Raw genomic sequence first — 26239 nt, 5'->3', positions numbered from 1 at the left:
ATTCTCGATTTTTGGTATTTATGAGTTCATAAATAAATATGATCACATCACAATTAGAACTACCGAAAATTTGAGTAGCAGCAACATATTGTCATTGGTCAATAGTAGTGATCGCCCCTTGTCATTTCACTTATCACACTTAAAAAGTAGACCCGCAGTTTACACCCACATCAGCATCAGCGAATTCCTGTAAATTCACATAGATAATTACTCACTAGCAAATACATGGGAAATCACTAGTAAAACATCAAGCTTTACAATGCTGCTTGAAACCTGATTCCACATTTCCACTTGGTGAATTTCAAAACTATCAAGTGCTGTAAAATGCATTTTTTGAGAACTATCAACCCAAAAAAAATGCATAACCATGGCAGGCTGACCTGCAAATGCTTCTCATGTCGCTAGGCTAAACATGGCATCACAACGCTGCCTCTAACATGATTTCCACCAAGTGAAATTCAAAAGGTACCAGGGAGAATACCGTTGTTTTCGCAGGATAAACTGCAAAAACCATTGTTTCCTTTGAAACTTAGAAATCATAGCAGGTTTCATCTTGCTCCCATCTGAAACATAACAATAAAAACATTAAGCCCAGAAAGTCGAAGTAGCTACAAACTGCAAGGACCAATATCCTTTATTTGATTTGGAAAAACTATCTTAAAGATTAATGGATTTCTCTATGTCCAAGAATGAATGAGTAGCTGCAAAACATACTTGTTCAGATACGAAGCATGAAACAAACAACCACATGAGTCCAGACCGTCCGGTCCATTTTCTACTCTTTCATTGTTAGGAATTAAAGAATAAAGACCCGCAGTCTAGCATATCAACAATCGTACATGTAAATTCTAGCAAATTGCAGCTTCAAGTCTTCTATTTTCCCCCTTCTCTTTGGCCAGAGGATAGGGAGAAATACTAATTTACTAATAATTATCAAAGAAAAAGCCTTCACTTTGCAGATAAGAACGAACTAAAAACAGGACACTGACCAGTTCTGAAGAGATAAATGGAGCTTTTTTTATCTCCTTTGTATTTGATTGTGATCGTCAACACCAACCCATGTTTGGTGGGTTGAAATCGGCTCTATCTCGTGGGCCAAAAGGTAGTTCTTTGGGAGATCCATATGGAAACCTGTTGGGTTGAAAGATGGGACAGGACCAAACTTTGGAGGGTCAAAGTATACTGCATCACCTAAGCTGAAATTACCTCGAGATTTTTCCCAAGGGTGTGGAGGAGCGTATTGAGCATTAGTACTTCTCCCTACAAAACTTTGTGCTTTCCCTCCCCATCCAACCACTTCACCCTTTCCTCCCCAACCAGCCAACGATTGCTTCCATCCATCGAAAGACCATTTCCCGCCCCACAATTTTGTTGGCTGTACCTCCCCACAACCTTGTGTTCCTACCCAGCTTCCATCCAAAGGCCGTTTCTCCGCCCAACCTTTTGCTGGCTGTGCTACCCCAAAACCTTCCACAAGACGTGCTCCTCCCCAGCTTCCTGTTTGCCATCTCCCTCCTTCCACAAGCTGCGGTTCTCTCCAATGTTTAGGAAGCTGAGTTCGTCCCCAAACCTCTTGTTTTCCTCCCCAACCATTTCCAAGCTTGGCTCCATCCCATCCTCCTGCGTCCCGATTTCCTCCCCAACTTTCCGCAGGCTGTTTTCCTCCCCAACCACTTCCAAGCTTGGCTCCATCCCATCCTCCTGCGTCCCGATTTCCTCCCCAACTTTCCGCAGGCTGTTTTCCTCCCCAACCACTTCCAAGCTTGGCTCCATCCCATCCTCCTGCGTCCCGATTTCCTCCCCAACTTTCCGCAGGCTGTTTTCCTCCCCAACCACTTCCAAGCTTGGCTCCTTCCCATCCTCCTGCATCCCGATTTCCTCCCCAACTTTCAGCAGGCTGCATTCCTTTCAGTTTCTTTAAACGCTGCGGTACTACCCAACCTTCTGCTGATTGCCTTCTCTTATTCTGTTGAGAGTTCTGGTGACCATGAAGCTCTGCATTATTTTTAATATTTGTAGCTAACCGCTTCCTTTTATTGTGTTGGGATTTCTGATGAACAGGAAGCTCGGCTATATGTTTCTCATTTGCAGCAGCTCTCTTCCTAGTACTAGATACAGTATTCACGCCAAACAGAAGTTCCTTTAACTTGGTCAAGGGTGTCTGACCATCCAGAACAGCCAAAAGATCCGACAAAGAATGGTGGATGCATCGATATATCTTTTTAAATCCTTTGCTTCCTACAGCCCTTGCAACATTTTGAGTCCGGTCTGTAAAATCCTCAACCTGAGACAAAGAAATGACTTATTGAACACGTCCAAAAGCAGGAGGTGAAACCTTGATTCCTGAGGAAAAAAGAATAAGAAGAAGACAAGGGTTAAGTAAGGCCACATTTATTAAGCCAAGCTGAGGATTTGGTGCTTTAGAAATCCAAGATCCTTCATACAAGCTGGCACAGAGACCTTCGCCCCAGAGTTTTTCAATTGATGACAACTGCAACAGCAACAAGGACCACCAAATATCAATTGTTTGACCTTTTTTTTACACGTTAGCAAAAAGTTTTAAAGAATAGCGGATTAAAAAAGGTTCCCATTCTGTCATTCTTAAAATATTTACGATGAGTCTTCAACTATACCTTGACAAATAGTGTGATAAACAACTCAGCCAAAGACTCTTTATTCCTTATACCATAGTCCAAGTAATTTTGGACTACCTTCCTAACAGCAGCAGGATTAGCTCCATCTGCACCAATGCAAAACAACTTGAAGCCCAAGAGTTCACGACAATAAAGGAAGTTCCAATTATCGCCAAAATAGAGAAAAAGAACAGGAAAATAAGTAAATGGTAGGACAACAAAGAAAAAAGGTGAAGGCCGAATGACAAGAATGTGTATATGCCTAACTCTAAAAAGTCAATTTAGCAAAGAACAAAAAATGGGAAGTTACTAATGAGCCCATCCTATGGATTGGTACATATAGATTCCTATTACTATTTCTAGTGGATATGCAGTCGACCCCAAATGTCTTGGAATAAGACTTTACTAAAAATGAGTCAAACCAAAATCAACTGGCAACACAGGATAAGTGGAAATTTAATAGCAGAAACATAACCAAACAAATTCCTCTTTTCAAAAGTGCTTCTGATCATTAACAAACCTGTGTTTTTCCTAAAAAAAAAAAAACTTGCTTTCCATAATTTTAGCATAACAATTGAACTACTTCCTCTTCAACTAATGATTAGACCGCTCTCTTCCAAAGCTACAGTGGGTTTTCACCTTTAAAAAAAAGGGAGAATGGAGGTAATATAGGAGGATCTCGAGTCTGCATCAAAAAAGAAAAAAAAATTGTCAGATCGTGCATGATACATAGATCAAGATAAGGCATTTTTATCTACTAAAATTTAAATTAAGTGTCTCTAACACATTAGCTTTGAGTAAGCCATTGACTAATATTCCATATAGCTGTTAGTGTGCAATGACATAGTTTCTCCACTTCACTGGGATAAGGGCTGAACAAACCTGCCCTTGCCAGAACCCATTATTATTTGAAAGCCATGTGCATTGTTTGTGACCCATAGTTGGAGGCGGTGATGCTAGGAGTGAAGGTGATATCATTTGACAAAACCTAATATAATCTATCAGGTATACTTAATTGCATGTGATCTTAGTCGAGGTGACCACATTTGATTCAAGACACCATGCTAGATAAACCAAAAAACCTGTCATCAACCATCAACAGATCTCTGGGCAATGTTAATAAGCTAAGGTGACCTAGAATACCGCACAGAAGAACTATAAAGCTGCATGGTACATCCTGTGCTTTTTAATCATTTTCATAGAACAGAGATGAAACAATGGTAGACATGACTCTTAAAACTTTTTTATTCTTTCACAGGCTGTTTCAGAAGTTATCTTTCTTCTAAAACTTAACTTCAAAATTTTCTTTCTGTTATTTGATTAGGTTGTTTGCTTCTTTTCAGTTTTCTTTTATTTACAGTTGAATAAGCTTTGCCTGTACAGTTCTATGTTAATCACCCGTCCATTTCATTTGGACTTGTTGTTCAGATTTCTGCTTTCAATAAACTCCACACAATAATATAATACCCACAACTGATGAGAACAAATTTTGGTCAAGAATAGGGAACTAAACAATAACTATACATAATGTTAGGTTACCTGCAAATGAAAAGCAACCAATGCTATAATTGATAGAGAGTTCAGGGTTCGATCTTTGGAACTGTTTATGTCATGAGCTTTGGCCCAAGCTTTCATCTGCAAAAGGAAACGAATAATCTGCTTATCACCTTTGTATGCCAATGAGGTCCTAGAACCGTACTGACAACCTCAAAAATAGACCTAGAAGGCTAGAACAGTACGACCAATCTCAAGAAAAAGGCACAATTCTCAAGCAATAGTTCTATACACAAAATGTAGAAGAGGTGGTATACACTCAAATGAGAACATTAACCAAAAAGTGCACTCCAGTTATGTAACTCAGAAAGTGCCACTAATTCCCAGAAAAGATGGGGTGATTGGCAAAGAGGGGCCATATGATAATAAATCAGAGGTATTTGCAGGCAATGGTCAACAGATATAAAAACAACAAAAATTTGCAGGCTGGAAAAAGATAAAATGGCATTATAAATTAAATGAAAATTTCAAAAGCATCTTTGCATGGAGAGAGTTCTAAATAGAACTTATTGTAAAGGTAAAAGTATCTCTCTTACCAAAAGACTTAGCTTCTTAAACCTTTCATCAAGTGCAGAGACAATGTGAACAATTTGAGATTTGGCAACGCCATCCCTGTTCTCAACAGATAAATCACATTCAATCCCAGTTCCTCGGTCGATAACTTTTACAATTGGTACCCTAGCAGTCATGATCGTTTGAATGCCATAAACATGACCCTGGCCTAGCACAAATATTTACACATATAATCTTAGTAAATGCTCAGATCTTTCTCAGATGAAGTCATTAACGCACAAGAGTGCAGGCACAACTCACAACAGTTTAATGTGATGTAGAAGTCAAATCATTACTCTTATGACCACGGTTGGGTTATATTTGTCTCAAATTGCAAGTTTTTTTAAACAATTTTGTCGATTGGATTCATGTGGTTAACTTGAGATCTTTGGTCCATACTGTTTGTTTTCTTTGATATGTACACCTCCTCAGAGATTTCTACTTTCTACAATGCAAAGAATGGCAACGACCATGCTTAGAATGGGAAAACTTACATAGTTATTTATTTCCTTACAAGACTCACCCTCATCAGCCTTGAATTTCTTGGAAGAATACTGTACTAGAGAAATGAGTCATAGCTTCTCCTTACCGGTTCTTCAATAATTATGCAGGCAAGTTAGCATTACGTCTTTATATTAAAAGTATACTTATTCACTTAATACAACATAAGGAAATCTAAAACTTTGTGATAAAGTCTTTCACTACACTTATTTTTCAACAACAAAAGTTAGCATGCACAAAAGAAATGGAAAGCAGTACAAACTTAAGAAATTACTTTGTAGAGAGTATAACTTCTTTGCAAATTTCCACAGGGTTTTGATCTTCTTATCTCTGGAAAGTTCAACTGCATTGCCACTAAAATTGATAGACAAGTCTAGATCACTTCCAGCGCTGAACATGTCCATTACAAAGGAGCCAAAACACTCGACAGAAGGTGAGTCATTAGGATTTCCTGACATCAAAGATGAACAACATACTTGATATTAATGTATATCTTTACCGGGACAGCAGTGGCAAAGATTTTGAGACAGATCATAGATTATGAGGGGCAACAACAAAGTATATGATATTACATAGGCATTATATACATTCAAATTCAATAAAAGAAAATAACAGGCTTAGCGGTACAGAAAACTTTAATGCAGAATAAAGCAACACACAACAGAAATATGGAACTGTGAGACAATTTCCTATATCAGAAATTAAACAAAGCCAAATAAGGAATGAAACCAGTTAACCAATCAGTTGAATTACTGTTTGGACACGTGTAAAACAGACTTGAGTGAATATGTGCAATTCAATGAAGCTTTTCTCACACATACACAGCAGAGCTAGGAATGATCGCGACTTTGAAATTCAAATAATGATCCGCATTTGTGCATTCTGCAAGAACTTGTTGATTATATTGATTATTGAACATGTTCCACCAATCAGGACCATAATGAATATGTAACCTGACTAGAGTGAATAAGGACATCAATGTTAATAACCACACCATATAATCCAAACATACCAATGAGATTGTGGGTACAAGATTTACTCTTACTTTTACCCTCTAAAAGCGTGTATCTGAATTAATGAGAGGGTGGCATCAGAGATAGAGTACCATATATTTCCTTTGCTATTTGATTGAAGATTCGAACCAGCTCTCTCCGATGATGATAATCAACTCTTTGAGGACAATGACTGACGTAAAAACCACAAAGCATTTGGTTCAGATCAGCCATATGTCCTCCATTTATTTTACTCTCCTCTAATGCTTTCAGCTCAAGCTTCTTTGCTTTCTTCCGCAGGGCTGCAAGTGATGTCAAATCAATTTTATAGAAAATTTTGACAATTGAAACATTGGATAAGCTTCAGAAACTATAAATAAGAACTACAAAGTGATCAAGATTCGCATTTCCCCCATTGCTACAAGGTATGTACAAAAATTATCAATTGCTTCATCCTTAATCCTTATTATAAATATTTAAAAAAACAAAGCATGCATTTCGAAAACACATTGCCGAGAAGAATCTTCTCCATCAGGGTCTTGATAATAATGACAATGATCTCAAGGGAGCATAGGTGAAACTAAGATAATTAAAAAATAACGTTTAATCGAAGAAAATCACAATTCATTAAGCATAACAGCCAGATATCAAATCACTAAAATATGTGTATTTCAAGATGCTCTTTTGCATAAAAATCTCTCGTCTTCGTAATTGATTCCCTTAACAAGCATTTGCCAGGACAGAATCTGATCAAGGCAAGTAAGCTCAAGCAACTGGTCATATATCTACAGATACGAGTTGAAATAACACCCACAACTGGAACAAAAAGACTTGTAACTCACCCTTTCCACTCAACAACATTGTTTGCGAACCTTCAAAACCAGAGAAGAAGTATTGTGCATACCCCAAAACAAAACACTTTCCACGATAAGCGCATGTGCTATTTACTCCTCAATTCAATCCTGCAAAAAGAAAAGCAAATCAACAAATAGTTAACTGATCTAAATCTTTACATACAGTCCGATAATCCAAACACGGTGTACCAAAAATTTGATAGCACAAGAGGGGAAGCAGAATCTTAAGTTAACTAGGTTATACCTTGTAAGAAACGACGAAGATTTGTGTCACCATATGAGATTTACTGCTTTCAAATGGTGGCGAAAGGCTTTTCAGTGTCCCATTCTCCTAATTTTTTGCCTTCATCTCCGGCCGCTGATATTCTTCTGCGAAGAAATCTCTCCCGCTGAACCAGACGAGAGAAGAAACAATTTTGTATTGTTGTCGGCCCAAGGAAAAAGCCCGTTGGGGTATGACTCTGTCTCTTGACTAAACAGAAATCTAGGGAAACAATTTTGAATTGTAGTCGGCCCACGGAAAAAGCCCGTTGGGTTGACTCTGACTAAACCGGAACGTTAACAGTTTTTTATGGAAAGTGCCAAAGTGGAAACTACTCAAACTAGGGAAACAAATTTTGAATTTTGAATTGTAGTCGGCCGAAGGAAAAAAGCCCGTTGGGTTGACTCTGACTAACCGAAGGTCCGAAACGGCACCCTTTTTTTATGGAAACTAGGGAAACAATTTTGATTGTAGCCGGCCCAAAGAAAAAACCCGTTGGCTTAGACTCTTGACGAAACCAAAACCTAAACGATACCGTTTTCTTATGACAAGACCTTTTCTCAATCCTTTTTTTGGTTGTAGGGTTTGTAACTGGACCGAGCCTCATGGCTCATGTAATTGAACATATTAAGCCCAAATCAGTCGGAACCCCTTTCGCTCCTTGTTATCCAACAAGTTAAAGCTCCAGCCTCCATGACATGGTTTGCGAACCTTCAAAACCAGAGAAAAAGTATTGCGCATATCCTAAAACAACACACTTTCCACCTTGCCCGCATGTGCTATCTACTCCTCAATTCAGTCCTGCAAAAAAAAACAACAAATCAATAAAGAACTTACTATTCTAAATCTTTAGATAGAGTCCGATAATCCGAACACGGTGAACCAAAAATTTGAAACCTCAAAGCCTAGTTTTTAGCCTGTGAGTGGAAGCAGAAACTTAGGTTTTAGGTTATATCTTGTAAGAAACGACGATGATTTCTGTCACCAAATGAGATTTACTGCTTTTAAGTGGTGGCGAAAGGCTTTTCAGTGTCCCATTCTCCTAATTTTTTTTCTCTTATCTCCGGCAGCTGATTTTCTTCTGCGTAGAAATCTCTCCCGCGGAACCAGACGAGACAAGAAACAATTTTGGAAGGAAAAACCCCGTTGGGTTGACTCTGACTAAACCGAGACGGTCCCTTTTGTCATGAAAGGAAACAAATTTTGAATTGCAGTCGGCCCAAAAAAAAAGCCCGTTGGGTTGACTCTGACTAGACCCAGAAGTTACCGTTATCTTATGGAAACAAGGCCTTTTCTCCATTCCTTTTCGGTCGTAGGGTTTGTAAATGGACCGAGCCTCGCGTAATCGAACATCTAAGCCCAAATCAGTCCTAGCCCCTTTCTTGTCCAAAAAGTTAAGCCTAATACGATTGGATTCAGTTATAGTCATGAGTATGAGGCCCAATCCAGTCTTTATAAATAATAGAATATTTAAGAAATTAAAAAATAAAATATAAAAATGTAATTGAATTAAGAAAAATAAATAAAGTCTTCCAACTGTTTAGCTGGCTCACACTGACTCAAGTTGCTACCTTCTGTCACTATGATGGAACTTTTATCATATCCTATCAACAGTTTGGGCCCCAATCAATCAAACCCTATTGCATTCTTCATCTCTAATTCAATTTCATCTGAATTACAACTCCAAATTTAACAACATTTGTTTTCCAAATCCAAAATTGAAGAGAAAAATAAATCACAACATATAAACGATAGCCCTCAGTACACAATTGAAATACGACTTTCATTCACTCACTCATCTTACATCAAAAACAAGATGCATGGCAAAATGAAAAGATATAGGGTCGTCATTGATCAAACATTGATCTATATATATAACTGTATAATCTATATACTCTAACAAGAGTGAAATGACAACGGTAGAGGAACGTGGTGGTGGCTGTGATGGTGGTGGTGATGACGATGATCGGACTGTTAGACTATTTATATATAATAAGGATCATGTTGTATCATCAAGAATACATGTTGAGAAGACAAACCTGAATCCATGTTTCCAAAACAAAGAAGGATGGAGTCTTCCACAGACAAATCACCTTATGTTCTTGAAAACACAAAGAACTCTCACTCTTGAATGGGAGAAGAGGAGAAGACGCAAGTGACGTTTGTGATTTGGCTTGGGGACCACAACCCTTGGCTTGACCTTTATATACTAATTTAGACTAGAATCCCATCAAACCCTAATCTAATTAGTATTAGGTTTCTACACATTATAGCCCATACCCAATAGATATCTCTAGAGCCCAATTAATAGATCACTTATTCGGCCCTATAGAATTAGATAGCCCATAATACAGTTGTCATTTAATATGTAAACCCAACATAAGAAAATAAAAAAAAAAACCAACAATCTCCCACTTGGGTTTACATATGTTTCCTGAGACAATTGTATCACATGTAGTCTTGAGTGCGCACCATAAACTATCTACCTTGAAATATCTCTTTAGTAACAATCTGGTCCATCTCCTATATCAGTATGAGATCAAAGCGGCCTTGGTCACATATATTCGTAACTAGACCCATCAATGGTCACCATACCAACACATTCAATGACATAGATCGAGTATGGATGCATAGCATGGAAATTACATGTAATATGATCTTAAACATGCCTATTCCCAACTGGTCCGACTTAATTCTTTATGAGATCAAACATGAACACATCCAGAGTCAATAATATGAGCAACATACTTTATTCTGCAGAAAATAAATAGAAATGTGCCCAAAAAAGGATTAATAAAAATAAATGCAAACTCCCACTAAAGCTGCACATCATCTAATAAGATAACACCCATACGAGCAGTATGCTCATGAAACACTTTGGGTGGTAAACCCTTTGTGAGCGGATCCGCAATCATGGAGTTTGACCCAATATGTTCCATAGACAATTGTTGACTCTGAACTCTTTCTTTAACAACGATAAACTTAATGTCTACGTGCTTCGACTTCGTACCGCTTCTATCATTATTGGAATATAGCACAGCAGACTTATTGTCACAAAACAATTTAAGTGGTCTTTCAATGCCAACCACAACACGCAGCCCAGTGACAAAGTTGCGTAGCCATAATCCATGATTTGATGCCTCATAACAAGCTATAATCTCAGCTGCCATAGTAGACGCAGCTGTGAATGACTGCTTAGCGCTCCTCCAAGAAATAGCTCCCCCAGCAAGCAGGTAAATATAGCCTGATGTGGATCTTAAACTATCTTGGCATCCAGAAAAATCAGAGTCAGAATACCCAATGATCTCCAAATTATCTGACTTCCGATAGGTGAGCATATAGTCTTTTGTTCTCTGCAAATAACGCATGACCCGTTTGGCTGCTCTCCAATGATCCATCCCTGGGTTACTTAAAAATCTGCCTAACATCCCTACTATGAACGCAATGTCCGGGCGCGTGCATACTTGAGCATACATAAGACTTCCTACAGCTGACGCATAAGGAATCTTTTGCATTTCTTCATGTTCCAAATCATTCTTAGGGCATTGTTTGAGACTAAGTTTATCTCCTTTAGCAATAGGGTTATCTCCTGGTGCACAAAATTTCATGTCGAATCTATTAAGAACTCTTTCGATATAGCTCTTTTGTGATAACCCAAGAATACCGCGAGAGCGATCTCGATATATTTGTATTCCTAACACAAAAGAGGCGTCACCAAGATCTTTCATCTCAAAATTCTTAGTCAGAAATCTCTTGGTTTCGTGCAATAAGCCTATATCACTGCTAGCAAGCAGTATATCATCGACATACAAAACCAGAAAAATAAGCTTACTCCCACTAAACTTGTGATACACACAATCTTCAACCTTATTTACCTCAAAACCAAAAGAGATAATTGTTTGATGAAACTTGTGGTACCATTGACGAGAAGCCTGTTTGAGACCATAAATGGATTTCTTTAATTTACAAACCATGTCCTTTGAATCACTGAATACAAAGTTTTCTGGTTGTACCATATAAATTGTCTCTTTAATGTCTCCATTTAGAAACGCAGTCTTTACATCCATCTGATGTAGCTCTAAATCATAATGAGCCACAAGTGCCATTATAGTCCTAAAAGAGTCTTTTGAAGAAACTGGAGAGAAAGTCTCTTTATAGTCAATGCCTTCCTTTTGAGTAAATCCCTTAGCAACAAGACGCGCTTTATATTTCTCAATTTTGCCCTTTGAATCCCTTTTGGTTTTGAAGACCCACTTACAACCAATGGGCTTCGCACCTGCAGGCAACTCAATGAGATCCCAAACGTCATTGTCTTTCATAGATTTCATCTCATCGTTCATGGCATCAATCCACTTTTGAGAGTTAGAACTTTGTTTGACTTGGTGGAAATTGATTGGATCATCTTCCACTACCCCTATGTCAAACTCATGCTCTTGGAGGAATACGATGTAATCATCCGGAATCGCATTTTTCCTTTCTCTTGTGGATCTTCTCAATGGCACATCTGCCTGAGGTTGTTGAGTTTGCACTTCAGGTGCAATTTCTTCATTTTGTACAGGGAGCTCTTCGACATTGTCTTGATATTCCAGATTTGCATTTATGACAATGTCAGGAATAATAGCCTGAACATTATCAACAGCAATAGGAAGAGTAATAAAGTCCTCTTCAAAGACAATGTCTTTAACTTTATCTCCCTCACCAAACTCAACCTCCTCAAGAAATCTTGCATTTCCAGTCTCAAAAAAAGTTCTAGTAGTGGGATCATAAAATTTGAAACCCCTTGACCGTTCGGAGTACCCTACAAAGTAGCAGCTTGTAGTTCTTGAGTCCAGTTTCCTTTCATTAGGCTTGTAAGGCCTAGCCTCGGCTGGACAACCCCAAATGTGTAGGTGCCTAATACTAGGTTTCTTTCCTGTCCACAATTCATAAGGAGTTTTTGCTACCGCTTTGCTTGGAACTCTGTTGAGGATATACACTGCAGTCTTTAGAGCTTCTCCCCAGAGGGATTCTGGCAAGGAAGAATGACTAATCATGCTTCTTACCATGTCCTTAAGCGTTCTGTTTCGTCTTTCAGCAACACCATTCATGCTAGGTTTGCCTGGCATTGTGTATTGCGGGACGATACCGCATTCCTCTAGGAATTTTGCAAAAGGTCCTGGACGTTGTTCACCTGATCCATCAAATCTACCATAGTATTCACCACCACGATCAGATTTGACTGCTTTAATTTTCTTGTTAAGTTGATTTTCAACTTCGGCTTTAAAAACCTTAAACACATCCAGGGATTGAGACTTCTCATGAATTAGATATAGATACCCGTATCTCGAATAGTCATCTATGAACGTAATAAAATACTGCTGACCATTCCAAGAAGCTGTAGGAAATGGCCCACATATATCAGTATGAATCAGTTCTAATACATCCGAACATCTATTCGCACCCAATCTCCTAATGTTTGTTTGTTTCCCCTTAATACACTCAATACAGACTTGGAAATCTGTCAAATTAAGAGGATCAAGAATCCCGTCAGACACAAGTCTTTGAATTCTCTGTTTAGAGATGTGGCCCAAACGCTTGTGCCATAAAGAGGCGGAATCCCTGTCAGTTAATTTTCGTTTTGTACCATGCGAACTTATATGCAAGGTTTCATTGAATGAGGCAACAGTATCCAACAAATATAGGTTATCAGACAAAGATAAAGAACCAGTAGCAATAAGATTTGAATTTTGAAAGAGACTAAATTTATTGTTTCCAAAAGAACAAAGATAGCCTAATTTGTCCAAAACAGAAACTGAAACCAAATTCCGTCTAAATGACGGTACTACAAAAGTCTCTTCTAAATTCAAAAGATAGCTAGTCTTCAATGATAACCTAAAAGTTCCAATAGCCTCTACTTCAACTGTTTTGCCATCACCCACATAGATGAATCTTTCAGCATCACTTGGCTTTCGGCTCCACAGGCAACCCTGCATAGACACACTTATGTGAGTAGTGGCACCAGAATCCACCCACCAAGTGTGTGTAGGCACAGAAGCTAAATTAACTTCAGAACAAACTAAAGTGAGAAGCATACCTTTCTTGACACGCCAGTTGGCATACTTGGGACATTCTTTCTTCATGTGTCCAGATTTCTTGCAAAAGAAACAAGTAAACTCCTTATCCTGTTTCTTTTGCCCCCTATGTTCAGATGTCCCAGCTGCAGCTTCTTTTCCCCTTTTCCTTTTGTTGTCCTTAAAGGTAGTTGCTAAGTGAGCACTTTCAGCCCTCTCTCGTTTAATCCTATCTTCTTCTTGCACACAGTGAGATATGAGCTCATTAAGAGTCCACTTATCCTTTTGGGTGTTGTAACTCACTTTGAATTGACTATATTGCGCAGGAAGCGAGATAAGAACCAAATGCACAAGCAAGTCTTCCGACAGCTCTAACTTTAGTGCCTTTAGTTTGGAAGAGAGATTGGACATCTCCATGATGTACTCCCTTATGTTCCCTTCACCTTTATACTTCATTGAAACAAGGTTAGCCAAAAGGGTACTTGTTTCAGCCTTCTCGTTTTTCACAAAACGTTGTTCAATTTCCCCAAGGAACTTCTTAGCAATTTCTTCTTCGGACATAGAGCCCCGAAAAGCTTCCGGAATGGAACGTTTCATGATCATAAGACTCATACGATTAGAACGGTTCCACCTCTCCATGTTCACTTTGTCTTCAGTGGAACTATTTTCACTGAGAGGTGTAGGTTGTTCTTCCCGAAGCGCAAGGTCAAGATCCATGCAACCAAGAACAATCATAACGTTCTCTTTCCAATTCTTAAAATTTGTGCCATTAAGCACAGGAATGGAATTGATATTGGCAGATATTGTTGATGCGGAAGTGTTAACTGAATTGAGAACAAGACAAAATAGCAAGCTCACAATCATGTCACAGTACATGAATAAGTAATCAAATAAATTCATTGACATGATTAAACAATTCAAAAAATACCTAGCACAACATTGACATTTAGTCTTTGGACAGAAATATCAATTGCAAGTGGTATTCTTAGTGCAGTAATCAAATATTAACAACCAGTCCTGTCAACTAACAAGCCTTTCTTTGGACCGACTCATTATTCACATGGAAATCCTAATAGTTGTCTGATATTTATTACCACAGGCATGTCTATTATTCGGCCAAACAACAACCTTCCTTTGGGCCGATTATCATCCGCATGAACACTGACACACACATCTAAATATTCCAAAAAATAAACTAATCTACATCATAGAGGTTACTTTGGCAACATATAATCTCAATCAATTTATTCTGAAATATCAGACTTCTAAATCCATGCACATAATCATAGATCATCAAAAAAAAAAAATTGAAAAATATCACTCAATAATACAACATAACCTGCTCCGATACCAATTGTTAGACTATTTATATATAATAAGGATCATGTTGTATCATCAAGAATACATGTTGAGAAGACAAACCTGAATCCATGTTTCCAAAACAAAGAAGGATGGAGTCTTCCACAGACAAATCACCTTATGTTCTTGAAAACACAAAGAACTCTCACTCTTGAATGGGAGAAGAGGAGAAGACGCAAGTGACGTTTGTGATTTGGCTTGGGGACCACAACCCTTGGCTTGACCTTTATATACTAATTTAGACTAGAATCCCATCAAACCCTAATCTAATTAGTATTAGGTTTCTACACATTATAGCCCATACCCAATAGATATCTCTAGAGCCCAATTAATAGATCACTTATTCGGCCCTATAGAATTAGATAGCCCATAATACAGTTGTCATTTAATATGTAAACCCAACATAAGAAAATAAAAAAAAAAACCAACACGGACTCCTTCTCGATCCGCCACCGGAGATGAAGAAACTCGTCGACCGAACAAGGCAGCCTCAACGGACCATCCGCGTGATACCCGTAAACCTCTCGAGCTCGATCCAACAGAGTCTTGAAAAGTGGATGGTATAGATATGAGATTGGAATCACAAATCTCTGAAACCCACAGTAATCTTCCTCTTCCTCTAATCCAACCTCGACCGCAAGCCATCCCTTCTTTACTTTGCTCTTCTTGTTGTCGTCCTGCATGGTGGGAATCCTAATTTCTTTTGTGTATTAGTTTTGTGAGAATAATGAGAGTGGGGAGGAGTATATTTATAGGGGTTCTTGCCTTTTCGTGGTGTGTAGGAGTGTCAATTCGTACAGTATACGGAATCCGTGGTGGGATTTTGGGCTTCTACTAATACTTGTTTATTAATTCTTCTAATACGGATGGATGATGATGGTCATTCAGGGAACGAGGGCATAACTATAGGATTAATTACAAATGTTCAGTCTGTCTATAAAAATTTAAAAAATTGTGTGGACTTGATATCGATAAACAGACGGGACATCTGTAACTCCATCAAACTGCAAAAAATTAGTACAATGACTTCTTTCATGTGCTATCGAGTGGTGCCCTTATAACTACTCTTTTAGTTCTAGATTGAGACGTTATTGTTGCAAGTCAAACAATCCAACTGAAACCAACTCCACTGTACGACAAACAATTATATATATAGTTACCACCAATTACAAAATCCTTTTTTCATTATAATTAATATTTAGATAATAATTTGTTTACCTAAATTTATTATAATTAACGTGTGTTTTGTAGTAGTTGGGATCGTCTTGGGGTTTTGGGTTTAAGTCTCTGGCACATCCGATGCATGCCATAATGAAAAGAACACAAAAAAGACTCCATCTTTGATAATTGATTACAGTCGACAATGGAGTTTGGACACACAACTTTGACATTATATTATCATCTTATCTTCTTTTTTTATAATAATTTTGTGTTATTGCCTGTCAACATTGCTTATGTGTATTATTCAATTCAAAGTTCTTAAAATTTTAATGGTGGCATTATATATGCATCATCGCCATGTACACAAAGACAAGCACCTACCCTTTGGATTTCTCAAAAAGGCAATGTTTGAATCAAATCTTAACCGTTTAATTAAGGTGTGATTTGCACAAAAAGAGGTACCTACCATAGATTAATAAAAAAAATAGCCCATCTCCATCAAGTTGTATTATTCTTATAATTAGTCATTGACACTGTACGGATGTCCTATGCATGCCGATTAAATTAATAATTGCGTTGATTAGGACATCGTAAATCTCTATCTATCTTCTCGATTGATTAGGACCTTAATTAATCTGTACGTACTCCAATTTTTTTAACCATGAGAACATCTAGCAAGTTACAAAATTATAAGATTCATATTCAAATAGTGAAATAATAAAAACAATATGATACATCTATCATGGTTGAATCGGATTCTCTTAATGTTGTGAATTGGCTACAAAAAGAAATTGATACACCTTGGTCTAAAGCTCAGGATTTTAATGCTATTACAAATCTCTCCTTACAACTCTCTTCCATTACTTACAATCATGTGTGGAGAGAGACTAATTCTATAACTGATATTCTTGCAAAACAGGGGGTTATGAGGAGTGACATGTTTGTAACTTGGTTAGATTGATTACTTTGGTGTTTTAGGGTTCTGTTATACTTGGTTGTATTGCTTTTATACCCTGCTTATCAATAAAATCCAATCATTCTATCAAAAAAAATGATACATATATACATACACACACATATACATATACATATACATATATATATATATCTTTCTTGGTCTTACATACCTAGACACGATAGTTGAAGATTTAACACGTGAAGTTAGAGAAAGTAATGGAAGAAGTTTGGGGTCCGGCTTGGGCATATACAGTGGAGTCCTTTGCAAGGTCGTTTTCTTGAGGATTGAGTATGAAATTGGGGTGGTAAAGCCGGTGGCATTATATTGTACTGCTCTTATGTCCATCACTCTCATCCTATGGCCGTGTCGAAATGTCAATCTTATCTTACTTTCTCTTTTTTGATGCAATCAGTAAAGGGGTTGGACCATTGGAGATATTGCTAGAGATTCGGATGTCCATGGTCCCTCCCTGCCATACTTCTTTTAGCTCTCTTTTTTCTTTTTTAGTGTAGGTGTTAGATATGTGTAACAGCTGATGAAGTGGGTTAGGTAAGTTTGATCGAATTGGATGTTGAGTCCATAATTATTTTTTCCTCTGCTTATGTTGACCATCTTTTTTTTTTTAAATATAAAATCAACTTATATATAGATATATATAGCAAGTGTTATCATCAAATTATGACTATGATTTTTTTTTTATAATTGAGAACAACATCATACAATTATAAGTTTGTATTTTGTACATCCGATATGAGTTTAAACTCATGCTGTCAAGCCTGTGTATACAAAAGTTTCCTACTTGGAGACAACGTGAGTAGGGTCAAAGCCCAATACGTGGTCACAAGGGTATTGTTATTAATGAGAATCGAACTCATAACCTTATGATTTTATACGATTTGACCTTAAAAAGATTAACAACCAAGCAATGACGAAGTGGTTTTGATTGTACCATGAAATTGATATGAGGCAAAGTCAAATATGAAACTATGAAAGTCACTTGTCTTGTCTTGATGATGGTCGGTTACATCGAATGGCTACAAACATTTTACGGTTCCAATCAATAGAGATACTTAATTCAGGATCATCCAAAATGGAATGTATTCAATTTTATTGACCCCAAAACCACGTGGCACCATACATTACCTACCATACAATATGTGTATGTGTGTGTGTGAAGTCAACGTGACAACATTAATTCTTATATATTCCAACAAATTGTTTTTTCTCCTTAATTCCATGACTATTGGAAGTACACTGCCACAGTGCCACGTGCAAGATTCTCCACACAACACTTGAGTTGGGGAAAAGATAAAGAGACCAATTAAACGAGTGGCCACCACTGGCATTAACACTTGTCTTTGAAATACTTATGGTGTAGAGAGAAAAAAAAAAAACAAAAACATTAAGCACACGATTAGTCAACCAAAGGGTCCGCTTTGGTTGACTTGTCATAAGGTTCAAAACACCTCACGTAAAGTGTGCATGGTGGGTCCACATTTTGTGAGGTTGGAAGCGAACCATCCTGCATTGATCACTTAATTACTAAACGATCACTTATACATTTTGACCGCTCCACACTCTCCAAAAATACATCTTGAAATGGTGAATCGAACTTGAATATCTTATTAGTGGTGTAAACAGTCGGTTCGATTATTCGTGTAATTTTTTAATAGCCCTACAAATTAAGCCAATAGTTTGTGGTCAGTGACCATGCATATATATATATATGAGATGAGATTATTATGTAATTGCACAATCCTTTTATAATTAAAAAGAAAAAAAAAATCCCAACTTTGGTTCATTCCCATAACAAGGGAAGGGAATAATACCGGGGGAGATAGGAATATGTTGGGTACGTGGAACCGATACACATTAGAACATGGTGTAAGATACCATACTCTGCATCTCTTTTTGGTTGCGGACCAACCACTACAAGCACAATTTCTAGTCCACTATTCCGAGTATATCTCAACGTATATATTATATATAGTTTTCTTTGATACTTTCAAAATCGGCATTGAATGGAATAAGCCACTCGTCTTGTTGATTGTGGTTGTCCATGCATAGCAACCCAATGGCCACAAAACTTCTTGAGGTCTAATCATTAAAATCTCTAAAGATAGGGATCACCCAAAATGGAATATGTACTTTGGAATAAATATAGTTGACTCAATAACAATAATATTATATGCATATATATGTTGGTGTCTTTTCAATTAAATATAAAATAATATATATTTATTAATGTAATTAACTATTTTATTTTTTATTTTAATTAACCTATTAAGTGTGCTTTCTAAAATTCAATGAAAAAATTTTTGAAGTCTCATATTGAACAGAAAAAAAAAGATGCATATTACTAAAAATGAGGAATATTTCTTTGTGTTGTTGTGATGAATTTGGATATAGATCTAACCCGCAAGCACAAATAAATAAGGAGAGTGAGAAAGATATGTATGAGAAGAATAACTCCAGAGAGCTCGAATCTCCTTTAAGAGTGCAAGATACATATGACTCAGTCAGTCGAGCTACGATCGCCATTTCATTTTATTGTAACAAGAGAGTGCGGGATGCACTACCGACCAATATTGACAGGTTTGCAACACAGACAAATACGCAATTACGCATACATATGGTATATATTATATGGTTAAACTCAGTATCTTTGGTATATATATATACACACAATGCAAATGTACAATGTCAATTCATGGAATCAATCTCTTCACAGATTCAACTTTGCGGACGTGGCTATGGGGGGTACAATTGTTGGGTATATATATATGTCCCACCGGCTTTACCCGCCCAACAGGGCCTTTCAGAAAAAGACCTTACTCCACTATATAATAGATCACTGGGACTGAAACTTTCTTCCACCTTCTAGAGAAACATTCACCAAAATACGATGAAACAATAAAATAAGACATCACTATTAATTACAGGAATATATTAGTGAAAAATTGTATAACCAGAGTTCAATGTATAAATTCAAAAGCTGGCCAAAAGGATCCACTACGTACGACAAACAGTGATGGTTGAAGGTAAACCTAGCTCGATCACTTTGACTAGACCACCAACTTCATATTTAATTCGTGTGTGTGACTCTCGCTAGCGGTTGAAATTCTCTGGGCCATCAGCCCGAATGGATTTAATCTTCATGGGTTTTCGTCATTAGTATTTGTGCCCGTATCTTTAGAAGCTTAGAGTGACGCAACGAACACACTAACGTCACAAGAAAATTTGTTATCTTTGGGCTCCGGTTTATTGTACATCAATTTAATTTTACCCTCAAAATTGTATTTATATGCTTCTTCAATGTGAAAGTAGTTGAATTTTGTTTATAAATCACTCAGCTTTAATCATGTCAGATCGATATGATATGAGAATTGAGTCTTGACACTAGCTACTACTAGAAGGTCCCTCTTATTCTTATTTGCGCTTAATTTTTTTTTTTTCTAATTAGAAAAGATTATCACTACTAGTGATTATAACTTCATTAATTCATTATCCCAAAAGCTGACATCCGTGTGGATGATGACTGAGGGTACAACTGTGATCCCTTATTTTGTGTTAACTTAATTAATCGGACGGTTCAGAGAAATCCAGGAGATGCTGCCGTCTGTACATGGTCACGATTCCAGCATGCCCAGTTGCCCACTATTAACTCCGGACATCAGCAATTGACAGGTAATGAAGGACGACAGAAACATTAATGCCAAATAAAGTTGAGAAAAAGAGTACAAATTGTACAACCGTCACATAGCTAAGCCTACGTAATTTTCGAAGCTTTTAAATTTGTCCTAATATATCAACAACCGTTGATTCGGTTGATAATTGATTGAATTAAACATATATGTTAAAAATTCTATTTCAATGTGAAAATAACAAAATAAATAAACGAGGCACACTGAAAAAATAAAATTATAGAAAACTATGCAGATTAGCTGTACGGAAGGTGTATTGGCTTGTTCGTACTAGTCGATCCAAGTTTTTATTTTTTGTCTTTGTACGATTGATCCAAGTTTTGATTATTGATTATGAAACAGAAAGGAGGATTCGAACGCTGATCACCAGAATGATATACATCATCTTTACTAATTCAACTAGTGGCTCGAGTGTTTTTTTGTTGGTATACATTGATATGAGCTTCAATAGCGTCTCGATCTAGCATACACAAGAGTTACCTCGAAAGTAAAGGCGTGACTAGGTGACCGGATTGTCTATCTCCACTTGTTTGGTCCAGTGGTTTGAGGACTAACGGAATATCCGTCCACCACAGGTTCGAGTCGAAACATTTACATTAATGAGTTGTGGACGCTTGGACATGTGTGACTTACTAGCCTACTGGGTCTTGGGCCTTTAGAACCGACAAGTGATTTGTCTGGAGGTTTGGCGGGGATAACTGAACTCTCCCCTTGAGGTTTACAATATAGGACTTGGTCCAAATGATCGAGTCTTATGGTGGTTATGAAAAAAAAAAAGTGGCTGGGCTGTCTGATTCCGTATACCGTACCAAATTTAAATACACTAGAATATGTATACCAATAAAATAATTTTTTATTTAAAAAAAGAAAAAGAAGGCATCTTCACCATGTATATAAATATACGTGTTTATTCGTTTCCTTGTGAGTCATCCTCTTGTTTGAGTGGCTTATTCTCAGAAAGAAGAGCAAAGATGCAGGAGGAGAAGAAGAACAAAGTAAAGAAGGGATGGCTAGCGGTTGAGGTTGGATTAGAAGAAGAAGAAGAGGATTGTGAGTTTCAAAGGTTTGTGATTCCAATTTCATATCTATACCATCCAATTTTCAAGACTCTTTTGGATAGAGCTTATGAGGTTTATGGGTATCACGCCGATGGCCCGTTAAGGCTCCCTTGTTCAGTCGACGATTTTCTTCATCTCCGGTGGCGGATCGAGAAGGAATCCGATCGCCGACGTCACGCCCAACACCACCACCAGCTTCCTCTCCCTTTGTCCTTTCACTCTTGTAGTTGAGAGCGAATTTAGAGTTGTATGGGATTTTTGCTCCGTTTTTGTAACTTCACCGGTCATCGGTGTTTTTAGTGCTTGATTATTGACGGAAAGTCTTATACAATTCCCCTTCCGAGAACATTTGTTTTCTTTTCAATTTATATTTCCAGAATTACTAAGTAAGTTGGGTTTTCTTTGTTTTTGTGCAATTCAAAATTGGGAAGAAAATAATTTAATTTAATTTAATTTATCCTAATAATTATATTCTTGAGATGTTGTTTGCATAATTGGATTTCACTGTCAAAAGTTTTCAGTTGTTGATCACTAGTAGTGCCTAATGGGGCAACTCATACGGCAGAGGTGGAGGAGGTTCCACCACCACAGTGACAGAAAGTGCAATTCTAGTGGGTGGTGGGTGAGCCAGCAAATACAAAAGAAATTAATTATGACGAATTAATTGTCTTAATTACGTCCAAATTATATATTTCTATATATAGCATAAATAAAAATGAGACTAGGGAGGGTAGAGTTGAAATTGTGACTTCTCGTATTGAACTGATTGTGTTAATACATAGAAAGTCGAATCTAGCTTGAGAGAGAAATAGAAAAAAATGTAATCACTCTCTCAACAAATTAAAATGAACATGTCATCAACAAGAGTGGAAGGACAAGGAACTATGGAGGTGGTGGCGGTTGTGGCGGCCGGGCTCCTTCTCAATCCGCCACCGGAGATGAAGAAAATCGTCCACCGGACACGGTAGCCTTAACGGACCATTGGTGTGGTACCCATAAACCTCATGAGCTCTATCCAAGAGAGGCTTGAATAGAGGATGGTACAAGTATGAAATTGGAATCACAAATCTCTGAAACCCACACTCTTCTCCCTCCAAACCCACTTCAATGGCTAGCCATCCCTTCTTGACCTTCATTTCCTTCTCCTCAACTAGCTAATGACAAGTTACAAACCCAATGAGTGTTATATATATAGGAGTGAGACACTCCCATCTCTTTCTCTTTCTTTTGGTAATCGATAATTCTTCAACCCAACATGTCCATCAGACAACTAAACTAATTCTAAATTTGGACCACCAATCCAATCCACTCCTCATGCTCTGGCATTTCTCAATGCTAGTGTGCTGTTATAACTTATAATTAGTTATCCTAAATAGTGAGTCACAAAGCACATTGGAGCCCTGACCGGACCTCTATTTTGAGGTCCTAATACTATCTAATTAGGAGGTTCTAGTGCTTATAGTAATTCATTTGTGTTTAAATAAAGTAATTTTACCCTTATACATGTTTCCCGTTGGTTCTGCAGGAAATCGGGCTTAAATGACTGAATTGGGCAAGTTGGAGCACTTTTTGGGCACTTTTTGCTGTGAGGTGTCGGGACTTAGATTATGAAGACATTCTTGAAGACTACAAGCTCCAACGGTACACTAATCTATGGCCGAGATTGAATTGTTTTGAATTATGAATGGATTAGATTACAACAAGACTTGAAGGGTTAAGATGATCATTTAAAGGTGAATCCAATGGTTGTGCATAAGACAACATTCTTGCTTGCAATTTTTGACTTAAAAGAAGATCTTACTTGATTTTTGGAGTCAAAGATGGCTGCAAGTTGCTACACATTTAAAAGGAAATTGTTGGAGATACCAATGCCAAGATTTGGTGCAAGTTTGATCAAATGGTCAAAGATGACAAAATTGTTGGAGATACCAAGGTCAAGATTTGGTGCAAGTTTAATCAAATGGTCAAAGATGGCTGCAAGTGCACATGCCAAGATTTGCACATGTAATTGAAGGTCGAGATTTGAAGATGGAAAAAGATCCAATGGTGGAAATCACAAGAGCTTGGAATCAGACCTTGTTCGGACAAAGTTGGAGGCATGAAGCATCCGGACACCCGTCCGGACACCTACGGCGAATCTGCAATTTTCTGCACCGAAATTTCAAGGGCATTTGGGGTAAATCATGTATGTAACCAATGGGAAACGATTTTATAAGGGTAGTTAGGTATTTTCTATTGTAAAAAGAGAAGAAAACCCCAAGATTTGGTTGGCTTCCACACAATTCATCTCCTCCAACTTCTTGCCTCCATTGTTTCTCTCTATTTCTCTCTCTAAGTTTTTCTTGGTTTCTTGTGATTTCGTGTGTAGACATTGATTTTCATCTATAAAATTGATGTTTATGTCCATTATGATGAGTGGCTAAGTTCTCTTTCTAGTTTCTAGTCCCAAACGGTGGGTGCTCGGTTTCGATTACTTAAGGTATGCTCAAAGAATCGTAGCTTCGATTTCTCTCTTTTAATTTCGTGATAGTTGTGTGATTGGATCTATGGGAATGACATATTTGCTTGTATTCTTGGATTGTCTAGTCTAGGGATTGCATCTAATGTGTTCGATTGAGAATTGTTAAACCCATTGCATGATTTCCTTAATTAATTGAGTTTTTCATTGCATAGCTATTAATTATGTGTATTGATGATGGGGTTTTGGGTTAAATTAGGAATGTGCATGGGAGAGTTATGGTTAATTGATCTTTGAGTGTGAAACTAGGGTGTTAGCCAAGCCAAGCCCCAAGGGGGAATATTAATTCATAATATTAGGTGTTTATCCCTTTGCGTTCATCGTAGATTAAGAGACCCGATGGCCTACATGTATGAATTGAAGTCTTATAACCCAATTCTCTTTGCATATGCATGATTGATAGTATCACACAATGCATTGTGTATGATTGTGTGTGTTTGCAATGATACCTTGAGTATGAGAACCGAGTAGCCACCGGGACGGACTAGAGACTAGGTTTTTAATTAATTGTTTTAAATCCAATTTGTGCTTACTTTGATTACAAAATCGCTCATGCTACCGAGTCATTCGGCCCATTTCTTTTACTTGTTTTAATTTGATATTCATTGTGTTTATTAGTGTTAGCTAGTCATTTGCATATCATTCACTTCAAATTTGCATTGCTTCCTCGTGGATCGATACTGGACTCACCGGTTTATTACTTGACGATACCCTACACTTGGGGTAAGTACACACACACACTTTGGTGTCGGTCAAGTTTTTGGCGCCGTTGCCGGGGAAGCGAGTGTCAAAGACGGAGTTGGGTGGCTTGTAGATGCTAGCTTTATGCTATTAAACACCATCAAATAAGGAAGGAGCACGGTCACGCTTCAAGGGTAACTTTGTTCCTCCCTTTTACTTGCTTTCTAGTGTAGTTGAATTAGTGTAGTTGCTGAAAAGAGAAAAAAAAATTGCTGTGAGGAGAACTTGGCGGATGGGGCTAACTTAGATTCCTGTGGGCGATGGATGCCACCTTGTTTGCTGCTTGGTAGTGATACGTTGTTTGAGAGAGCTTTGCGCATTTTTCTTTCTATCACTACTTGCTACATCTTGGTGTGTAATTGTTCCTGAGGTTGATTGTCATTCTATTCCTATCTTTGCTCTTGTTCTTGCTTGATATTGCTCTTGGTTGTTTGTTGATTAAAAAAAAAAAAAAAAAAAAAACTGGTGTTACTTGACTTGGTTGGTGGTCATCTTTCGTGTTACTTGATAGCTTTGTTTGCCATCATGTCTCATCTTAGAGATAGCGTTAGTGGGCATGGGTCTAATAGAGATGGGAGAGGTGGTGACATAAATGCGAGTGATGCGGGGAGTGTACGTGGGGGTGATATCAATCTTGATGTATTACGTCGTCTTTTGCAACGTGTGAACATTGATGAATTGATGAATCCGGCGCAAGGGCAAGATGCCCAAAATGTGCCAAATGCCCAGAATTTACCAAATGTTCAAGTTGAGCATGCTTTGCAAAATGCACCTCAACCACTTCAACAAGACAATGCGGCACAAATTGCCCCACAAAATGTCTACCAACCTCCCAATATGCCTCCCGCATACCATATGCTTCCCCCATATAATTATGTGCATCCTATGTATTACCCAATGCCACAAGTGCCACAATATGCTCCTTTTGGGCAAAATTTACATGCACCTCCTCCTGTGGAGTACATTCATGCCCAAGAGCATCGCACTTTGAGGGAGCTCACGCATCCCGCAAGGCAAACTCAACCTTCTTGCATCATCATGCCACCGAACCAACAAAATGTGAGCCTTAAACCATCAATGTTCCAAATGATTCCCAAATTCCATGGAATGGAATCGGAACGACCATATTCACATGTGCGTGATTTTGAATCGGTGTGTACTACTTTTGGTGATGTTACATGCACACAAGAAATTTTGAGACTCAAACTTTTTCCATTCTCTTTGAAGGATCATGCAAAACAATGGTTTGAGAACTTGCGCCCCCAATCCATTGCGACTTGGGCGGCAATGCAAGAAGAATTTCTCAACAAATATTTTCCTTCCCACCGTACCATTTCTTATC

The 26239-nt window shown here is 37.8% G+C and overlaps 2 protein-coding genes across 3 annotated transcripts; both read right to left on the bottom strand.

Annotated features, from left to right (window-relative positions):
- Positions 1–168: 168 nt before the first annotated feature.
- Positions 169–7523, bottom strand: LOC120002247. Of its 2 annotated transcripts, XM_038850929.1 has the most exons (11): positions 7331–7523; positions 7075–7194; positions 6346–6534; positions 5515–5691; positions 4724–4908; positions 4173–4268; positions 3273–3318; positions 2634–2740; positions 2390–2491; positions 990–2284; positions 170–563 (listed from the first exon to the last, which is right to left on the bottom strand). In XM_038850929.1, the coding sequence occupies exons 2-10, from the start codon at positions 7091–7093 to the stop codon at positions 1019–1021; spliced, it is 2187 nt and encodes a 728-aa protein (XP_038706857.1). In that variant the 5' UTR covers positions 7094–7194; positions 7331–7523; the 3' UTR covers positions 170–563; positions 990–1018. The 2 variants fall into 2 exon arrangements, with proteins under 2 accessions (XP_038706858.1, XP_038706857.1); XM_038850930.1 differs by lacking the exons at positions 7075–7194; positions 7331–7523 and having other exon boundaries at positions 169–563; positions 4724–4903; positions 6346–6483.
- Positions 7524–22495: 14972 nt separating this feature from the next.
- On the bottom strand, positions 22496–22774 carry LOC120002480 (auxin-responsive protein SAUR32-like). Its single transcript, XM_038851252.1, has one exon. The coding sequence runs from the start codon at positions 22772–22774 to the stop codon at positions 22496–22498; it is 279 nt and encodes a 92-aa protein (XP_038707180.1).
- Between the last annotated feature and the right edge of the window lie 3465 nt (positions 22775–26239).

Source organism: Tripterygium wilfordii, chromosome 7, assembly GCF_013401445.1.
Source record: "Tripterygium wilfordii isolate XIE 37 chromosome 7, ASM1340144v1, whole genome shotgun sequence".
NCBI classification, from domain to species: domain Eukaryota; kingdom Viridiplantae; phylum Streptophyta; class Magnoliopsida; order Celastrales; family Celastraceae; genus Tripterygium; species Tripterygium wilfordii.
Note: the sequence above shows the minus strand (reverse complement) of the source record. Positions and strands in the feature narration are given on the sequence as shown.

What these genes read in the sequence shown, in the direction of transcription:
- LOC120002247 (XM_038850929.1), bottom strand. An exon ending in GAAGTTATACTCTCTACAAA is followed by an intron (nt 4,909 to 5,514) that starts GTAATTTCTTAA and finishes TATTTGTGCTAG; the next exon opens with GCCAGGGTCATGTTTATGGC. An exon ending in CTCAGCTTGGCTTAATAAAT is followed by an intron (nt 2,285 to 2,389) that starts GTGGCCTTACTT and finishes TCTTTGTCTCAG; the next exon opens with GTTGAGGATTTTACAGACCG.
- LOC120002480 (XM_038851252.1), bottom strand. Translation starts at nt 22,774, where the DNA reads ATGAAGGTCAAGAAGGGATGGCTAGCCATTGAAGTGGGTTTGGAGGGA.